Source organism: Anser cygnoides, chromosome 1 (genome assembly GCF_040182565.1).
Source record: "Anser cygnoides isolate HZ-2024a breed goose chromosome 1, Taihu_goose_T2T_genome, whole genome shotgun sequence".
Taxonomy (NCBI): domain Eukaryota; kingdom Metazoa; phylum Chordata; class Aves; order Anseriformes; family Anatidae; genus Anser; species Anser cygnoides.
This window is the reverse complement of record NC_089873.1, coordinates 39,689,739-39,710,303: the sequence shown is the minus strand read 5'-3', so window position 1 is coordinate 39,710,303 and position 20,565 is coordinate 39,689,739. Positions and strand designations below refer to the sequence as shown.

Sequence of the window (20,565 nt, the reverse complement as noted above, 5' to 3'; positions counted from 1 at the left end):
GTATTGCAGGGCAAGGAGTGTCTTCTCAGATGGTGAACCAGTTTATAACACTGCAAAGAAGCCACCAGTGTCATGAAATTACTGGAATGAAATCAGTCACTTTTGATGTTTAATTGAGAGTACAATTCTCTTGAAAAGGAACTCAAAGAGAGTTAAAAGGAAAAGTTGGTTCAGCATGTTATTGAGTGACATTAACAGGTAATTAATAGGTAATTTTATATACTATTGTTAATGTAGGCTTACAAGTTGATTTATCAAGTATACTCACAGAGACTGCAGGCTGCGTAAGTTCTGGAGTGCTTCAGTAGGAACCTGGCGTAGTTGGTTATTCTGCAGCATCCTACATTTTGAGCAGCGCAAAAAAAACCAGAATCAACACAGTAGTTATTCTTTTTCTATTGCAAATTTTCTTCTAAGCTTACCTCCTTTGTACTGGTTTTACCTGAAGATTAAAAGCAAGGAACAATTTACACAAATGCTCCATTCGCCTGGCCTTTTCAAAATTCTAGTTCTCTTCAAACCAAATACCTGTAGCATAATAGCCTTGTTAAGAGCTACCCATCAGCTTTAAGTGGGATTTTCAGAGCAGGTGAGGAAGTTAATAGATCAAATCTATTTGCTTTTGATAGGGTTTTTTAGGTCTGAGCTCCTAATTGCCTCCAGTGATTCTGGAATTGTCATCCTCATTGGGGGTTGGACCCGATGATGTCCCTTCCAACCCCTACAATTCTGTGATTCTGTGATCCTCATGTATTGATTTCTTTTTTCTTCTGCAATACTTCAGTGTTTTATTCTGATAAAGCTCTGCAGGATTGAGTCTTGAAATTCTGACTCGGGAAGATGCTACTATGGACATCAGGATTTTTAAATGTATGAGGAGTTCATGATTTGGTTCGAAAAATTTTAACTCTGTAAGAACTGATAAACCTTTCCCAATTAAATTAATTTTCTCAAAAGAAAGGTTGCTTGCAATGACCTGACGGACCTCTTTTCTGAAGCTGTCATCTTTTAGCATGCAAAGACAGAAAAATAATTTTTCATTCCAGCAGAAACTTTCCTTCACTTTGAGCGTGGTTCCATTCACACTGCCTAATAACCTTGTTTGGGCCAACTCCCATATATGTAAAAGGACTGTATTTGGGCGACTCTGATGTAGTGCATGTCTTCAAAATGAGGCATATTGGGACATTGTATATGAAATCATTTTTGGCAGGCTTAAAGCTCCTTGCGCCAACAAGAGCTACAGCTGGCCAACTTTAGAGTAGATGGGAGTGGGAAGCCCTTCATACTTCTTTCCCATTTACGTATCTTTGCAGTAGGGCTCTGTATATTTTTATAGCAGCATCTGGCTTAGTTTGACACTGTCTAGGAGGTTGGCATTCTTGCTAATAAAACAATTTCTATGAACTTTACTTTAAGCAAAGATCACCTCTAGTAGCTATATAGTGAGATTTGGTCTGCTAATAATTTTTTATCAACTGTATATATTGTTATTACTCCAAGTAATATAGGGTCTAGTCATTTTTAACAGTTTATCTTAGAGTAATTAGATTGCAAAGAACAAGGTACAAAATAAGAACTGGATTTTAAATTGCATTGTGTTCTACAATAATGACTTCCCCCACCCCAGCTCTCAAGAAAAGGAAAAGGCAATTTACCCCTACTTTTGTGTGATCATGAAAAGTCCAAAGGTATTTAGACCTGAACTCAGAAATTTTGAGACAATTAAAGAAACTATTAACTGAACCAATTTTTACCTTTGATATTGTACAGAGACATCTACTTGATGAGCAAGTTGTTTTTAGAATGCCATTAATGTTTTCCAACCTTTGTGTTTAGGATATTTTCTATATGAAAAAACAAAGATTTAATGATGTTCATATGTATCTTCACTTCAGCTGAATTGTTCAAAATGAGCTGATCAAAATATGTAATTTACTTGATCAAAACTTCACTGGTTAATTAGTTCCCTGGAGCATTTAGGAAATCAGAAATATATCAAACAACACACAGTTTACTTACAGCACTTTAAGACTGAAAAGGCCAGCAAATGCTCCCTTAGGAATGTATGTCAAGCCATTTCCTGCAAGACGTCTGCAAAGTTTGAAAAAGAAAAAGAAAAAAGAGTGAATACTTCTACTCTTCATGTGGAATTAATTTGGTTGTTAAAAAGTGCAACACAGCTATGTTTGAACGACTGATGCCAGAGGCAGTAGTTTAAGAGCCTTGTTTTGTCATTAATACACTTTTAAAAGCAAAAAATCAAGAGGAGTCCTTAACTGTACAGTTGATTTACTGACAGCTGGACTGCAGAAACAAAATGCAAGTTCATTATAAATCAAGCTTATGGTTTAAAATGCATATCTAACTCTTCGTAGTGTTCTTTTTAAGCATTAGAGCCTCAGTAACAAAAATACAGGTACACTGACAGCAATAGCATCATTAGACTTACAGGCATGCACTCTTGGAATTGTGCATGTACAGTATTTGTGCACATCTAACCCAGCTGTGCATTTAACAGATGTACACATAATATCAAAATAAATTCATGTACTAGTGATTACAGTTCATTTTACAATAACAACACATAAAACTTCTGTATTGGTGCAATCACAGTATTCCCTGTGAACAGACTTGTGATAGTTTGTCTTAAAGTGTATTTGCTTAAACTTGTAGGGCTTTTTTCCCTATTTCTTTTGCATCCTCCATCTCAGAATGTCAGAAAATACTTTACAGACCGAGGTAAGTACAACAAATACCTCTGTAAAGCACATTACCCTGACAAAAAAAAAAAAAAGCAAAAAAATAAAGCAAAAAAAAAGCAAAAAAAAAGGCAAAAAAAAAGCAATGTGTAGGATTTGTGCCTATGGAAGAGATTCCGTATTCCGTATTTGATGTGAAGCACTGCCATTGGTATGTTACCCATCAGTGGAACTCCAGAGCATCTTGTATTTAGCCTCCTGACATTCCAGTCCAGCAGGAATGTGCTATGATACCTGTTCCACAGCTGGAAAACTGACTGGCTGAGGTCAGATTCCCAGTCAAGTTCCCCCAAGTGTGTGTCAGTAGAGCCATACTGTCTGCTCTTAGGTGGCCACAATTGTGGGTTGGTATGATCTGACCCTCATATTTGCACACCAACTTAAACCAAGTGGAATTAGTTGAAATTTCACATCAGCTATATTGCACATCGAAATTGCAGACAGTTACCACAGGCCAGATGATGGGATGGCTGAGCTGACATGTGATTTTGCATCTGGCCCTTTAGGAAAGACCAGACAAAATGCCTTAGGTATTGAGCTGCCAGAGAGGAACCTACAACATCGAAGTTGGCATCAGAGTTGCTAATCCTGTTTGTGGAAAGAGCCAGGTGCTTACAACTGCAATCCCAAAGATGGAGCACCAACTGGTTCCTAAAATTTGTCTTCCTTTGGAGCTTATTTGGCCCAAGTTAACTACAGGGTCCTGGGCACACCTCCCTAGATATCCTTATCATATAAAAAAAAAAAATTGGCCACAGAGAAAAAAAATGTGATTCCAGATGCTAACTCCAAACACTTTTCAGGCATCTTCGATCTGTGAAAAAGGACCTTCCTTGTACACACACACACCTGTTGGGTGATAGACCTGTGGCTCTTCCTATGTGTGCTAGGCTAGGCATGCCAGATCAGTTCCCTGAAAATAAACGCCATTTGCAGATCACAGACTAGCAGAGGCTAGGGACCTCTCTAATGCTGATCTCAGTTATGATACGGAGTTTTGGAAAGACTATAGACTACTTAACCCCCTCAACAACCTTCTGCGCTGTTATTTTACTGATAGGACTGGGTATGAGTCTGGACATGAATCAGAAAGTGCGGAGCTTGCAAAACTTTACTGGAAAAAAAAAAAGTAGGTACAGGTACTGAGGTTTACACGGACAGACAAACGTGCCTGCTTTGTGTGTCATATGGAAAACTCGATAAAGAGCAGAGACTTAAACCCATATATCTCCAAAGATTCAAGCTGGTGCTCTGTCAGGCCACCATCCTTTCCTAAGAATGGCCATGTTGCAGTGAATTTCATAGTTGTTGCGATGCAAACTGCCACACACACGTTCACACTGCCACTTGGAACTGGACTGTTCTTTATTAAAAGAGCTAGCTAAGAAAATCAGACCCTTTAAGAGCTCCTAGAGAAGGACGCTGGTATGGTAAGCATGCTCCTTCCTGCTCCAAATGCAGGACTGTGGCAATGCAATTGGGACACTGCCCAACTTTAAAGTTTTATTTCACTGTGTACTACTTCTCCCAGCTTAAGAGCATCATTGTGTCTTTCTGTGGTAAGCCTTAATATTTGGCATTTATTTATTTTTTTTTGAAAATGGACTGTTGTAATTTTTAAAATGGTTTTATGGTACCTGTGATGCATATCTCATATAGTCAGAAAGAAATACATATGCACAGAGACATACTTATACATGCACATGCTACGTGTCTCACTGACATTCAGCATGGTTTCAATGAGACTGTACTGCGCTGGGTTGCATTTAAGCTAGTCTCTGATGGCCAGAATTTTTTCATTTAACTTTTTTTTCCTGTTTCCTTTTGTGGTCAGGTTTTGTATCAAAAAAAACCCTGTCCTTGGGAGAAGATTTGCCAAAGTAAACTGTTGTCATTCTGATTGTAAGGTCCGTTTGGATTATCTGGCCACCCACAATGTACCACCCGAAGAGCACGACTTCTGCATGGCCCCATTTCCAACACCTTTCGGAGGAATATCTGAAGCTGACAGACAGGTATAAGCGAGGGATGCTGAACCATGTTCCTGAGATGTTTTGAATGATAGTTTCCTGCATTGTTAAATTGAGATGTAATTTTTCCTTCCTTCCTTTTTTTTTTTTTTGTGTGTGTGCCTTTTTTTTTTCAGATTCCTAATCTTGTTTCGTATTCTGCTTCTTTTCCTTTTAGATCACAACTTCTCGACTATTAAATGTCTCGTACAGACACTTCAGACAGAGGAAACCACATGGTTTTGTATTCAGAGCTGCTGCATTTACTCTTGAGTTTTTCAAACCTCTGGTCATTCTTGTAGTTCTGCTTTGATTATTTTTCAGTTTGAAAAGAGCTCTCACTGATTTTGTAGACAGTGATTAGTATAATTTATGTCATACTTCTCTGCTTATGCAGCAGAGGATCATGTTCATCATGTATAGGCCATCCCCTTCCAGTAAAGGACTAAATCAAATGTATCGCAAATGACAAAATACATGTGTGTTTGTGCCGTTCTCTTACCAGGCAAACTGACAGTGTCAGGAAAGGTAGACTTCTGGCAACATTTATTTTCTACATAATGATGTTGTCTGACCTGCAGTTACCGAAGTAAATTCTTTCTCACAACACCCTTTACATGACTTTCCATGGAATCAAAGTCAGGCAAACCACCTATCCACTCCCAGGATGCTCCATGAGACCACTTCTGAACACTGGCACAACAGCAGTATCTTCCTTTCCCAGTTCTTTGGAATTCCCCAGCATTGTGTGATTTGGAAAAAATAAGCAATAATGATTCATTGGGCTCATTATCTAATTCTTTCAATATTCTTGGATGAAAGTTAGCACACCAGATCTTTAAGACATACTGCAAAGCTCATTCAGTCTGGCTTATTTGTTCCCAACGTTTTTAATGCCTTCCTTGTGGCTTTTTTCTTGCTATTACTATGTTTATTTTCTCAGTCTTGGCATAGGGGAAAATGAATCCCCTTGTTGACACTACAGGTATCTATCAAGCATCTGTCAGAGTTTACTCTTCTCCATTTCAGGGATTTTGTTTTCCATTACACTAAACTATTTGAGGGAAGCTGCCCAGTACTTTTACTGAACTTTGGATGGACTTTGGGTACTGATTTCAGTCTGGATGGATATTGCTTTCCCTGAACAGATGAGGATGGACATCCCGTCTGTCTCTACAGTTCAGCATTTAGTTATGATTTCTGAGAGCAGGAACGAGCTAGCTTGTTCGTAGCACTTACATAACCAAATGGCTGGCTTCCACTATTTGAAGTACTTTGAATTTCAATTTAAAAAAATAATCACTGTTATTTCCAGCATTTCTGAGATTTATTACTTTGGAAGTATCACATTAAATAAATGCAGGCTCAAAGGCATCACATCTCTTTAATGAAAAGGTAATCAATAGTACACAGTATTACTGGCTTTGGATCACATTTTTAAAGCTGCAATAGTTTAGAACTAGATTTTACTTATGCTGCTTCATTTCTCTTGCAAATTAATGGAGGCTAGAAAACTTAAGGGCATGTGTCACCATATGCTTCCCTTGGTACCTGCTACTTGACACTCTTGAAGACAAGATACTGGGCTACTTTTGGCTTAAGCACAGTGTAAGTGTTTATGCTACTGCATATTTCTTTCTGAAAGATGTAAAATAAATGAGCTGACAGAAAAGCATGTTGCCTCTATCCTCTCAAATGGCAGCAACTTATAAAATATGTTTCAGTGCTGTTCAGCCCAGCTGGCAAACTCTGCTCAATGTTGGAATGGTTGCAGTGCTACAGGTCAGGTTTGTGTCCTGCTCTCAGATCTAAGAAAAGGCAGGTCTGGTGTCTCCTCTGAGTATTCCTCATCTGTTTATCCCTTTTATTTTGTATTCTGACTTCTCCTGCAGTACCACAATTCGTAGAAATGGTGGTCCCCACATCAGGAGAACATTCCTAAAGACAACGCAACTAATGAGGCACCCATGGAAAGTTTTGAAAATGATCTGAACCTTTTTGTTTCCCATCTACTGTTGCTCACGTCTGAAAAGAACAGCTTCGTTACTCAGAAAGAAGCAAATAAACAGTTGTGACTGAACACAGTCAACTATTTTCATTTCTAGTACAAGATTTTTTTTCACCAACTCAAAACTGCATTGTGTGTGTGTTTTCTGCATCAAAACAAGTGCTGCCTGGTGCCAAGCCTCTTCTCATTACCTGCTGGGATGTAACATGGACTTCAAACACTAAAAAGTCTTCTCTCTACAGCTAATGAGCTGTGGCACTTAACAAAAAAGCACCTTTTCCCTACCTACTAGAAACTGTTGCAAACCTAACCTAGCTACTCCTCACTGTCTACAGCAGATAGTGACAGTAGGATATGGGTAGTGGCTGCTTTTCTTCTTTTTTTAAGATCTAGTCCAAAAAATGCTGAACAAACATATATAGTGTATTTCAAAATCTGGTAGTATCAAAATCATAGGAAAGATATGAAAGGAAGATAATCATCTCCTTTTGAAACAGCATTCATTTATATTAATTTACACCCATGCTGTGTTCTAACAAGACTAGCACAATGGAATTTTCTTGAAGAAGTGACTGATCAAACCCTGCAAGGTGTAGAAATGTAGAAGAGATGGTACTCTGCATCTTGGTATGGCTCAACGTATGGCAGGGATAAGCATTACAAGAAGAGTTAAGCTGCACTGTTAAGACATGAGAATCCAGTGAATTCTTTTTTAATTCTCCTTCTGAACAGACACAGTTAAGTAGGACCTCATTACAATCAAACTTAAAATAAATATATTGGACTCATTATGATGCTGGTAATCTACCGTAGCAATACCAGATTATGGTCCTAGGCTGGTGCCAATGCATGTCCTTTAATAAAGATTGGATTACATATCATAGACTAAAGACCCTTAATCACTACTGCTGCATTATATTTAATCACTCCTCATGCCATTTGCTCATATGTATTTCAATATTCTATACATAATGTAATTATGAGTGCAACTCAAAATCATCTCTCACTGTGCAAAGATATTGAGGGATATCAACAAAAATAATTCCCCGCTATCTGGCATTTATCTCCCTTTGACTATGCATTTTACTTCTGATCATTACTTTGTTGATTGTATTTGAGGAATGAGAACAAAGAGTGCATGTACCAAGACAATGACATTATGAGTTTGGTCATATAAAAATACATATATGTAAATGTAAGTTTAAAAATGGGTAGGTTACCATCAATAATATTATAACTCAGTTTTGCATTTACCTGTTTACTCTGAAAACATGTTCCATTCCTTATTTGCTACATTATATTCTGCAGCTAACAGAAAATTGAAAGGAATTATAGAGACAAACCTAGAGAAGAAAGAAAATAGGTGAAAAAAATCTTTGTTCTTATGAATAGAAATTGGAAGTATAGAAAGCCTGAGACAGTGAAAAGTCCTTACAGCTGGGTCACTACTGCTGCTCTGTGGTACTAATGTTGCTGAATTTGGTGCTAAAACGTTAGTGTTGCACATAGAGAATTTCCTTAACATTTATGAAATTGTGTATTGTCTCTTTTATACCTGGGGTACAGATAAGAAATCCTCTTTTGTAATTCAAAACTTCTTTCCTTAAAACCTGATCCCTCCTCTCCAACTGCCATAATTGTTCTGAGTAACCGATGAAGATATGTGGTGAAATCTTAGTCCCATTGATGTCTGTGAAAAAATTTATGTTGACATAAGTAGAAACAGGACTCATTTCTGCATCGTGTCTCAGTATTGTATCTGCCAGATTCACCTCTTCTCCTACAAGTCGCACTAGCACTAGTACCAAAACTACTATCCACATTTGCAATAAAGGAAACTGCAGTTTCTGGAGATACAATGTGGAAGCATAACACAAAAATGCACATTTCATTTTTTTTTTCTTAAAAACCTTGTTCTGGATATATATAAAATGTAGCCATTATTTAGGGAAGAATTACTCATCTTGAATCTTTTGCTTCGATTTTCTTTACTGTCAAACTTAACCAAAGACTTGTACACAACACGTACACTATACCTACATATAGTCTAATTATAAAAATATATACGGAATATATCACATATATTTCTATGATTATAGCTTTCGTCAGTTTACATACACATCATTAAATAGATAACACTAAATGTTCTTGCTTATCACATTGAAATAGCTCTGATAATACGGACACATATCCAGAAGTCAACTAAAAAGCGAGATTAGAGTTCAATTTTATATTTATTAATGATTATTCTTGGGCAATAGAAATGTATGAATTGATGGGTGATTAATTACTGTGCTAATTATTAATTAATTAATGTATGATATCAGTGTATATCTTTCAAAATGTTTTTGAAGAATTAGTTTGTTAGATGAGGAATTTAAATGTTACTCTATGTTTTAATTATCTTTTTATATTTCAATCTGTCATGTTAATTAAAACTGTAATCATTACAGTAATATAAAAAGAAATGTGGGTCAAATGATATATTAAAAAATCCGATGCTCAGAGAGATCAAAGAAAAAATATATAAAGATACTCTCCTTTCTTTAAAAAAGGGGAGGGGAGTGTGCAAGTCATAATTGTGCTGTACATTATGCTTATTGCTACTTACAGTTTAGTAGGAAATTCAAATATAACACAGTTTGCTCTTGCTTTAGGGCCTAATTGCCTTTTAAAATGCATGTGCCAAATTCTCAGAGGGTGTAAACTGGAGCAATTCCAACTGACCTCAAGCAGTTGGAATGAAATCAGTGTGTATTTGATCTTGAACTGGCTTTGATAAAAGAGATCTTAGATTTTTGTCAGTTAAGGATGTGGTCTAAAATGTACTATTTTTTTCTCCACTTATAAAAGGGAGAGCCTCTTTCTGCACCTGGCATGATCCAACAGTGTGTTCCAACAACTGCTAAGGACAACTGATCTCTCCTTTCTTGAAGGTGTCCAAGGCCAGCGCTGAGAACAAACCGCTTTGCTCTCAGTGCAGCAGCAGCCAGCTCCCTTCCAGAGGGCTCTAACAGCGAGTGGCCTTTTGCTACACAGGCGGCTGGGTACCTGCCCTCTGACTTACAGCACGGCGAGTTGTTAGGAGATACTCCAACATCAGCCAGGAAATCCCACGTTGATTTCCAGGAGTGGATTCCAAAGATACCAGCAATAAAAGAGAGAACTTTACCGCCACATTTGAAGAATGCTGTCACCAAATCACTAGTCCCAGAATAATCTTCAATTTGTTATAATACTTTAAATGTTACAGCAAGATGGAGCAACCAATGGTAGGTCAGATACATTACATTTCCTAGTCTGGGTCTTTCAAGCAATTAAGTAATACCAAAGAACTACTGGAGAAATTACTGCTAGCCCTGTTTGGAAATTAAAAACAAAACAAAACAAAACAAAACCTACCAACAACTTAGAGATAAGAACTGTGCTTGTTAACTTATTAGATAGAGATGTAATATAGGGTGAATTCAATATCTGTAATCCTAAGCAAGTGGAAAAATGAACAGTATAGGTATCAGCATCAATCACTGCTCTGAAATCAAGCAGTCTACAAACAGGTCGAATTTCCACTGACAAAAGATTATTTCTGCATACTTGCTACTGCAGTACATGCACAACATGTAAGACTTAAATTAAAATCCTGCCTCAGGATCTACAGATACATGGCACATTTAATAAAGCATAGTTTCACTTAAGTTAATTAAGTATAATTTCACTATCTGTATCGATCGTGAAACACGAAAAGCTCTTCCTGTGACTTTATTTGATAGTGTAAACTAGTTCCTAATGAATATTGCTGGATAAAAATCACAAGTTCCAGAAAGCACTTACAAGTTACAAGCTGAAAATATACTTAATGTGCATTCAGTAAGAGCAATGCAGCATTATTGACAAGGCTTCTTGAATACTGACATAGAGCGTTCATTGTTCTTACCTGCATGTGTATCCTACTATTTTCACTTTTCTTTTACCTTGTTCTCCTCATCCTCTCCCCTTCTGCCCCTTTACACTCCAGATGCAGAGCAGTGTCAAGGTTGCTCCATGCAACTTGCATTAACACTGCAAGAGTAATTGTTTGTCAGCACACTGTTCTACAAGCAGTGCAAGCTGCTCTCATTTAGTAAGGCATTTGCCACATTGTCTTCTTTTTGTTACTCATCTTGTCATTACAGATAACACAGAAATAGGGCAGCTTGGAGAGGGGGACACAGCCACATGGTAAATCTCTTTGTTGTTCCTCAGCTTGGTGGCATCAAAGGCATCAAAGGGACCGCAACAGAGGCGGTGGCAGCTCCAGAACCATCGGGGCCCTTTTTGGTGAATGCAAAGCTGTCATTTTGTGCAGCACGAATCTTCCCTGCTTGGCTTTGTTCTTTTCTAGCAAATCAAACTAACCGCATATGTAAAAACCAGGGGAGAAAACTACTGTAGTTGCTTCCAATTGATTAATTGCATAAATACCTTCTCACTGTTTTTACTGGTGTATGGTTAATTTCAAAAGGACTGGTGCACTTCAGGGCTTTCAGTGCCTCCCTGTCCATCTCAAAGCAAAGCTGTGGAGCCCCGGCCCTGAATTATCACCAAAGTCTGTCCTACAGCACAGGAATTTACGATGTGCCCCTGGCTGCTTGCCTGGCTGGTGACAGATAGGGCTCACCGATAAACACTGAGTATTGAACACAGCGGCGTATTCTGAACAGATCACCTCTGCATGTGATATGTGGGTATGAAGGGAAGAAATCAAATTCACAACTTATGTGCCAGCTATATGTAGCACCCGAATTACCTCGGGGATTGTAAGTCTTTTAGCAGCGACAGTTCTGGAGAAATTCACTGATGGAGATGGCACAAGCCGATTTCCACCAGGAACAGCTCCTGTAAAAACTTCTGTGCAAAACCCAAAAAACTGATATTTAAATGACATCAGAAGGACACGTGTGGGGACGGTTTGAGGCACTAGGTGACACCCTATTTTTACTTCTGCTGTGCATGTCCATTGCAGGTATTTTTACTTTTTTGCCTTGGAGGTTTCTAAGTCTATGCAGATTATTCTTTGGGAAAGACTTTGGTATCTGAGCATCCTGTCCAAAGTATGTTCAAGTAAATTAGCATTCCCCCCAATTTCTCCAAAAAGTTTTGGACTATGGCTGCAGCACTCTTATATTTACTACCAAGTTCCATAATAGTAAGAAGAGAAGAATGATTTTTCAGTGCTAGCCATAATGAGCCTGTATCAGCACAAAAATAGATGGTACACGACCCCAGAAGCTAATGGTCTCAGTTCAAAGACACAAATGACTAGAGAGCTCAATCCTACCACTCCAAGTCAGTGGGGAAAAGAACACCTAATTCCCACTAGCAGCTTTGAAAACCTTTTTGTAGGAAAAGAGAGCAAACAGACAGAGAAGCAAAAGGAAAATAATAAATAAGAACAGTTTTTAATGAACTATGCCTGGTTATTTAGGACATCATTTTCATATATGCAGTGGTTGCTTGACCACAACATGGAGGGATTTCCACACAAATGATGGTGAGGTTCGCAAAATATGTCTGTTTTGCGTTGTATCTGTAATTCTGCACTTCAGTATGGCAATAAAATCCACTTTTAAAGGCACTTCTGCTTGATTAACTGATGTAATAATATCATGGGCAATGTGAAAAACTGTGGACGTGTATGTAAATCCCTCCAAATGTTTTCTTTTTTTTAAAGAAGTAATGTGTGTAGGTAAACTTTACTGTATCTATATGTAGGTTACAATTAACTTAAGGTGATTTTCTCACTTGATTTTGTTAAACAGTCTTACTCTGTAGGTAAAATAAACCTAATAACAATCCTATTTTTTGTTCCTTTTTTGCTAAAACATTTAGTTTGTTGAAAAACAGCAAAGACCTAAGAATCACTTGGAGTTTTGCTCATCTGTGGAGTGTTCCTGTGTTTAAAATTGAAATAAAAGCCTCGTATATGTGAGTGCGTGTGCATATATTTATATTATTATATAGGAATACATGTATTTATATATATATGAAGATAATTCTAGTTGGAGATATTTGTAGTTAAGTCTGATTCAAATAGTTGTAAATGATTATTGGCTTTCTTCCTCACTCTTCACAGAGATATTAATTTATAAAATAAAACAGTTTCAGGCACTGCTTTGAAGTGTTAGTAATCCCAAAATGATATGTCTACATTCAGAGGGAGTTGCCTGTTAAACTCTTAAGAGCCCTAGCCTAGGTAATTCTTTACACTTTCTAAAAAGCTTTTTTTTTAATGCAGTACTCTAACTTACTGCTCTATTAATACAGGCATACTAAACACATTGTAGAATGACATATATCTAGAAAAACACACAGGATCGAGTCTTGGGCTCAGTCATACTGATAAATATCTGCTGTTATTTTGAATTTATAATGAAGAATTTTACTTAATGGTGTTGTACAAGTCCATGCAAAGCAACTTGCTGATAATCAAGAAGCTGAAGCATATTTTTTTTCTTGGTGGGAGTTCTATCATATGCATTTTAAGAAAAAATGATGGTCCTGAAAGGCCTGAAAGGTCTATCATTTTCACAAACTGAAGATCTTGCTCAAAACTAAACTTTTTAGGGGCTGGAACAGTTCAGTTTTCAAAGTAACACAACATTTTCCAAGATTTTAGGAGGAAGAGGCACCTCAAAAATACAGCATAGTTTCAATATGTATGTGATCAATAAATACCAGGCATGATCATCAAGATTGCAAGAATGCTGCTTGTAGAGGTGTCTAACTTTGGCTGGAAGAGTGGATCAGAGTCAGCCTAGACGGTCAGAATTAGCTCAACAGACCTCACTTATACACCCTGCTTTGGAGTCAAAACAATTAATAAAATCTCAGCTCTTTTTGGTTAATGACCTGTAAGCATTGCCAAACCTCACATCCAGGACGTAACATCTACGCTAAATCTCAGTGGATCGATTGTTAGCCTTTATCAGATTTTTGAACTAGGCTTATAATAAAGGGATTACTAACACATTTTTCAACATTAAAAAGCCCTAGAAAATGTGTTTTTAAGCCCCTGCTATTTTCATATTTCAAAGAGTGGGTGGCCATTTCTGAGATGCATTTTAACCTCATGGAGACATCGCTTTGGTCTAAAGATCTTGTAAAATTTTATTTTACAATGTCTGTATTACAGGCCAAGTTAGGTTTTAAAGTTGTCCCATTTATTTAGCTGAGTAACATTAACAAGACAGAATTTCCAGGTAAGCTGGGAACAGAAATCATGTAGTAATGCCTGGACGAGCAAAATAATTTTAATACATACAGTCACTGCTCAAAAACAAGTATTAAAGGAGCATGGGAACTACAGCAGCTGTTACTCCCTACTTCAAAACTGAATATCCAATTCCCTTTCTATTGTCTATACTTTTTTCTGAGTAATACTAGACTGAATTGTATTATGTGGCTCTGAACACCGCAGACGCTCTCAGCACATTGGGTTTGAATTTGCCTTAAGAACCGGTAATCAGTTACCTCACATCTTCAAAGGCTTCACCTTTCTATGCTTATTTGGAAAGTGAATACGAACAGGAAGGCTGTCACAAAACAGCATCAGAATGATTAGCTCGTGCAAAACAAACGGAGGAGCTGACAGTCGGCATGTACGGCAAAACATAGCAATGAAATTCCCGGTACTATCAGTGGTGAAACAATGAAAATACAGAATTTGGAAGAGATGGTTGTAGGGATAGTTGTTTAATATTTAAGGTGGAAAATGTAGACCCAGCACAATTCCAGAGTTATTGACCAGAAAGATGAAATAGACTGCTGAACAGTCTCTCAAACAGTGATTTAAGTCTTGCTATTTGGATCATCATCAGGAAATACACAAAGGACAAGACAGAATTAAAAGAAATAATGCTTTGTAAATGCGAATGCTGCCATTAATAAATATAAGACATTCAAAAATATGAAAGGTGAAAAAGGAAAAGAAAACAGAAAAGAAAAACCTGCTTGCAAATAAGGTGTTGTTCAAACTTGGTATCACCAAAAAGGTTTTAATTTCTTTTTTTCTCACAGATGCTGGTTGGAAAGACCAGGTGGAAAAATTCAAATGACTGTTAGCAAGGACACCAAAAGTCACCAGTGCAATAGCCACCTAAAGGACATTTAAATTGCAGAGGACCATGCGCTTTTCATAACTTAAAACAGACTCTGTCTTTGCAAGAATGGCAGAATCATGACTTTGCATATCTTATGTGGGGTTTATGGTGTGCTAGCAGCTAAACTTGCTAAGAGAAAAGAAGGCTTTCACTTTTTAAAGCTTATAAAGCACGTTTCATAATAGGCTAGATGCTTACACAGTTCCTTTAATCAACTTGTAGAGGTACTCATGCAAATGCAGGTGCTAGTTTTTTTCCCACAAGAGCTGTGGTGCATCATTTACAGAGTCTCAACCACTCCTCAGGAACCTAAATTTTCTTTTAAGCTTGGGTCATTGTAACTAGGGTCACTGCTAAATCCAGGTCTCATGAAAGCACAATACTTTTCACTTTTGGTTAGTCACCATCACTTCAAAACAGCATTCCTCTTTTGATGTTGTGCTTGATCAGCTAGTTTTTGCAGCACAGTTTTTCCCCTCAGTGAACGTAGTAGATAGCGTAACTAAGCTTTTTGAAGGATTCTGCATTTTACAGTCAGCCTTCAGGGATGCTAAATTTAAGAGTAAGGAAACAGTAATTAAAAGCGATTAGGACAAAAAGCATTGATACTATGAAATGTGGACTCAATTGTCCTTGACACAGGCAGAATGAGGCAGCAGGTTTTGGTTTTGATTATTGCTTTACTTGCGATTTTAATAAACATGAGCCAGTATTCAAACTTTTAATATCCTGCTGCTTAGCTATTTCCAAAAAGCAATCCAGCTCTTTTAAGCAGTCCTTGTTTAAAAATTTTAATTTGTTTGGCTCTGTCCTGCCTAGAGAAGTTGTAGCCTCTCGGTAACTCTTTTATAAGTTCATTTCCAGAATCACAAGCAATAGTTTTTTTCAACTAAGTGTTTCCGCATGTGCCAAAAGTGTCAGGCTGACAGCTTTCCTGCACCGTTTTATCTGGTTCCCACAGTAAGTATGAGAGACAAACACAGGAATGTGTCTAGTGCTGACTATGCCCATCAAGGATACAATGATACTTACAGCTCTTCCAGGAAGCGGAGATTGTGCACGGGGTTTGAGGGCAGCTTAGTAATGTTGTTCATACTGAGATCACTGTAGGGGAAAACAGACAGAGACTTAGTATGGCATGCCACAACTGTGGTATCCAGCTGTTCATTCCACACATTTTTAAGTACTACGTTAACAAAAATTAGTTCCTCTGCCAGGATTGATGAATCATTATCTAGTTAGCACTTTAAACATTCTACTTTCCTATGAAAATAGCTTTGTCAAACCAACACAGGCTATAGCATGTTTCTTGTTTCCAAAGACTTTGGAATGTTTTATCATGCTCTATAAATCAAGCTGGAATATTAAACAGCCCTGTTAGCCTACATAATTTTAATAAACCGCTGTACTGTACTAAAATTTATTTGGAGCAGTAAAAGAAAACTACTACGGTTTTCGTTGTTGTTATAGCATTGTAGCGCACTGTTGGTATACTAAAGTAGACAAGCAAAAGTGTACAGATACAAACTATGTGCATAATTCTTTACATTTAATGAATATGGAAAAATTTTGCTTTTGCTGTACAACCTACTGGTTCTATTGGTTTTCCTTGTGTTACTTTAGGTACCTTAGGTGTCCCCAAAACCCAACTCACTTGAGCCAAAGAAAGGACATATTTTCAAATAATAAACATCCCCTTTCTAGAGTGCTCTTTTTTTGCAGGTTCTCAAATTGCATTAAATAAGTGAAATGAACCATAAAACAAGGGTGTAATGTGATCCTGCTCTGTAGCACACTTCCTGGTGGGGTTCCACAGTAGTTCCTGGCACAGGAAACAACCAGCCATAGCAGCTCTGTCAGAGCTCATTCAGGCTATGTCTTAGACTAAATTTCATATAATACCTTTTTATTCCTAAGGTGTTTCTTCATTGTTTTCCATTGTCTTCCCCAAGCCCCATACTATCATTACAATTGATTTGCATTAAGAATAAAAACTGTAAACAGGCTGCATAACAAAATTCTACCTGGAAGATACGACTTACACAACTATGTCAAAATTATTGTAGACGCTGTTAAAAATATTAGAGAACTTCATGTTTTATGCAAATGTTATGTGATCATTTAAAACAATCTATTCAAATATATGTATTTGTAGCAGCACTTATAGATTCTAGCTACTTTGGGTAGTAGCTGGATAACTTTATTTTTTCCAGCTGTTGAGAGCTCACAAGGTAAAGAAGTTATCTATACTTTGGTGGGTAGGGGTCCTATTCCTATTCCATCCAGTTCTTATTACTCACAGTCTGTTTCACATTACAGAATATATGTTTTTAGTCAGCATTGTTAATTCTGATGTTTGATCTTTTGCTGGATTTTAAAACGTGCAATTTAAAAACATACTTCACGTAGAGATTTTGAAATAAAGGAAATGTGTTAATACTTCACGGCAATTATCAAATCACTATTGGGTAAGATCTTTGCATCCACTTCAAAATCATGGTATAATTTCAGAACTGTGAACTTATTAAATTCATTCTTTACTGTAATACTTTATCACCTAATTCTTTCATACAGCTTAGCAGGTTATTACCTTTTCACTTTGATAAAGGCTCAAAGGATTTATTCTGGCAAAGGAACAAATACATGGATTTACTTGGCAAGAGAAAAACTCACCCAGGTAGTGAATCATATACTACTGAATATGAAGATAAAAATGATATTTTAACATCATTTTGACTGTGAAATTTTCAACATATATCTTAATGGGTTTTTGTAAACACATTAAATCACATTTTAGGCTTAAAAAGCCATAGTTGGTTGAAGGTGGGAGTGATTCTTCTTCAGATAGACACGTATTTAGGGCACTCTATAAAAACAGCATTAATCAGTGCTCTGGCTGACCAGGAGAAACTGAAGCCTATTTTTATAGTATATTAATTTCCAGTAGTAGTAGACAGGACTTGTTTGTTATCCACAGAACCCCATGTCTCCCAGCTCCTGACACATATCTGATGATACCCGTCATAAGCGATCTACAGACCAGGTTCTCTCTATTATCTTAAGATGATCAGAAGAAGAGAAGGCCACTTTGATTACATGCTTTGATGCACAATGAGAAAATCAACATTAAATGTTTGTCTTAAAAACATCTTTAGAACTCAGAGGTGGATTTACCAACAGTGAATTCCAGTGTCTTAGTCTCCTTTTCAGATTCCATTTACATGGTGAAGTATGTGTTCTTCATCATATGATGGAGGACAACCTTTTCTTTTTCCCAGTCTACGCTGCAGTAGTTGCTAGCTCTTTTTAAACCTACTAGTTAAATAATCCCATTTTGCTAAATAGGTTCCTTTTTTTTTTTTTTCCCAAATTATTATTTTCTTGAAACATAAAATACAAAGATATTCTTGTGGAACAGGACAACTATATGTTACCTATACATACTGTTTTTATTTTTAACAAATTTCTCGTAAACAGAAATTATTTCCAGATTTGTTCAGTAACATCTTTCCAAACTAGTTTTTAACACAGTGGTAACTAATATACTGACTATTGTAGTCTATGTTGGCAATGCGTTGTTGTGGTTTAAGAATCTAAGGAAGACTGCTGTAGGGAGAAGTAATATCTTTTAATTAGGCTAACAGATACATCTGGAAAAACTGAGAAACTTTCAGACACAAAAATCAAAAAGCTCTCCTTTTCCCAGCTGTACCAGTTGGCTGATTAGATAACTCTTTCTTCCTAAAAACCTTACATTGCTTGCACTGGCAAAGCAGTTCGTCTGCACTTACAGTTCTTAGTTTCAGAGTACTCTTGTGGGTCAGAATCACCATGGATGCATTTCATCCAATTTTTGTTCACAGAAGGAACTGAGGGACTTAGGAGAGAAGTCTCATGACCCAGAGCTACTTCTGGAGTGATGTACAGAGAAGCAAGACAAACAAAAAGAGCTGATGCAATGCAGTCAGTCACTGGATCTCATGTGAGCAATGCAGCAAAGTTTGGGCTGCTGAGCAGAAATTCTTCATAGTTCTCCAGAGACAAATAAAGGAGGCTCTCAGCAAACTTGCCAGCCTTTTTACCATATTGCCAAGAAGACATAGCTAGGATGAGATTTATGTCCATTAGCTAGATCAAGCACAGCTAACAGCCAGAAAGAGCAAGCTGGTAAATTGTAGGCTTACATATTATTACTACGAAAAACTGTAACAATTGTGATTGATATGTCTTACGTCCTGCACCTGCAATGGTGTATTTCCAAAAAGTGCATCAAACAGGTCTTCTGACTTCTCCTTTCAGTGCTAGCCTGTCAAAATCAGTCATTTGCTTGCAGTAAAAAAGAGAAGGGGATGAAAGGTGGCTTGCACATCAGGATTTGTAGTGTAATGTTGAAAAAATATTAAAATCAAGGTCTTCAACTATCCCCAGAGGAACTACTCGGTTTTTATATCAGATCCATTCTCCAGTTTTCCTTGTGTGTGTGTGCATGTGTACTCAGCAAAATCAAAACCGCTGAAACTGCAATTGTTTCTTGTCCAACTCGGTGGAGTCTTACAGGCTACAGTGATGAAAAGCTTACAATTATTAGAATACCGAAAAATCTTTAATAAGTTGAAGTAACACAACTTTTCCTATATTCCACCACTAAAGCACCCACAAATCCCACTTATGTCAGTAGGACCTGCATCATTAAGAGTACATTCTGAGTCTTAAAATGCCCCTATTGTAAACAGCAATAACATCAGATCATCACGTATGAAAATTAACCTCCCCACAAGCTTAAGAACTGTGCTGGAAAGGTGATAGGTTATTTTGAACAGTCAAATGAACACATCATCTCTTCTCCAAGCAGCATTCCTGCAGCCTATTTCCAACTGCCGACCATAAAATCAACATACCAGCAAATGATACTTTTATCTTGTCAGAAGATAAAAAGATTTGCTTCAATGACTGCACTGGCAAAATGGCTCACTATAATGGTATCTTAATTATACTCTGTGCCAATCAATCACCAAGCTGTGTCTCTGGTGACTTGAGAAAGGAATCCTACTTGTGATGAAATCGTAAAGTACTTCTATGGCAAATTATCTTTTGAAGGACGGAGAATATTGCAAACTACACCATACAACTATTCATTTGTTTTTCTTGGTGACTATACAGAAAAATTCTGAGCATTTGCAAAACAGAATCCAGAAAGGTAAATACAACAGGTCTTCCTCTCCCACTTCCACTTTTGTTATCCGTGCATATACATGCTGAAAAAAATATCTAGTTACCGTCTTAAAGGTAAGTAGTTCACCATAAGTTCCCAAAAGCCAGTAAAATAAGTTAAATGAACAAGTTCTTAACATATAATGGACGAGTCTGGAGGCCAAGTTACTAACCTGTTATTAGCTGTTATTACAAGAGATGTTTCAGTGACTATTCATCTTGGAATCTGTTTTCCACATTGTTCTTATGTCCTTTAAAGGAGAACAAAATCTGTCTTGGCATATATACAACGCTTCTACAGTTCATCTATTACTAGGTTATACTTCTATAATACTAAATATTACAATCGTTTCTACCATCACAGGGCTAATACAATAATCCAGTATTAATTAACAGTTGGAACCTAATTTTTAGAAAATGATCGTACCTCACTATTA

At 37.1% G+C, this 20,565-nt stretch overlaps 1 protein-coding gene across 2 annotated transcripts in view; it reads right to left on the bottom strand.

The window, feature by feature from the left end:
* The window catches only part of LGR5 (leucine rich repeat containing G protein-coupled receptor 5), a 92,364-nt gene that overhangs the window by 39,594 nt on the left and 32,205 nt on the right, over nucleotides 1-20,565 (bottom strand). For both annotated transcript variants that reach the window (XM_048065417.2, XM_048065416.2), the window contains exons 2-4: nucleotides 15,950-16,021; nucleotides 2,023-2,094; nucleotides 269-340 (exon numbers count right to left, since the gene is read on the bottom strand). In XM_048065417.2, the coding sequence (XP_047921374.2) occupies nucleotides 269-340; nucleotides 2,023-2,094; nucleotides 15,950-16,021 (216 nt within the window). The remainder of the gene's footprint in view (nucleotides 1-268; nucleotides 341-2,022; nucleotides 2,095-15,949; nucleotides 16,022-20,565) is intronic.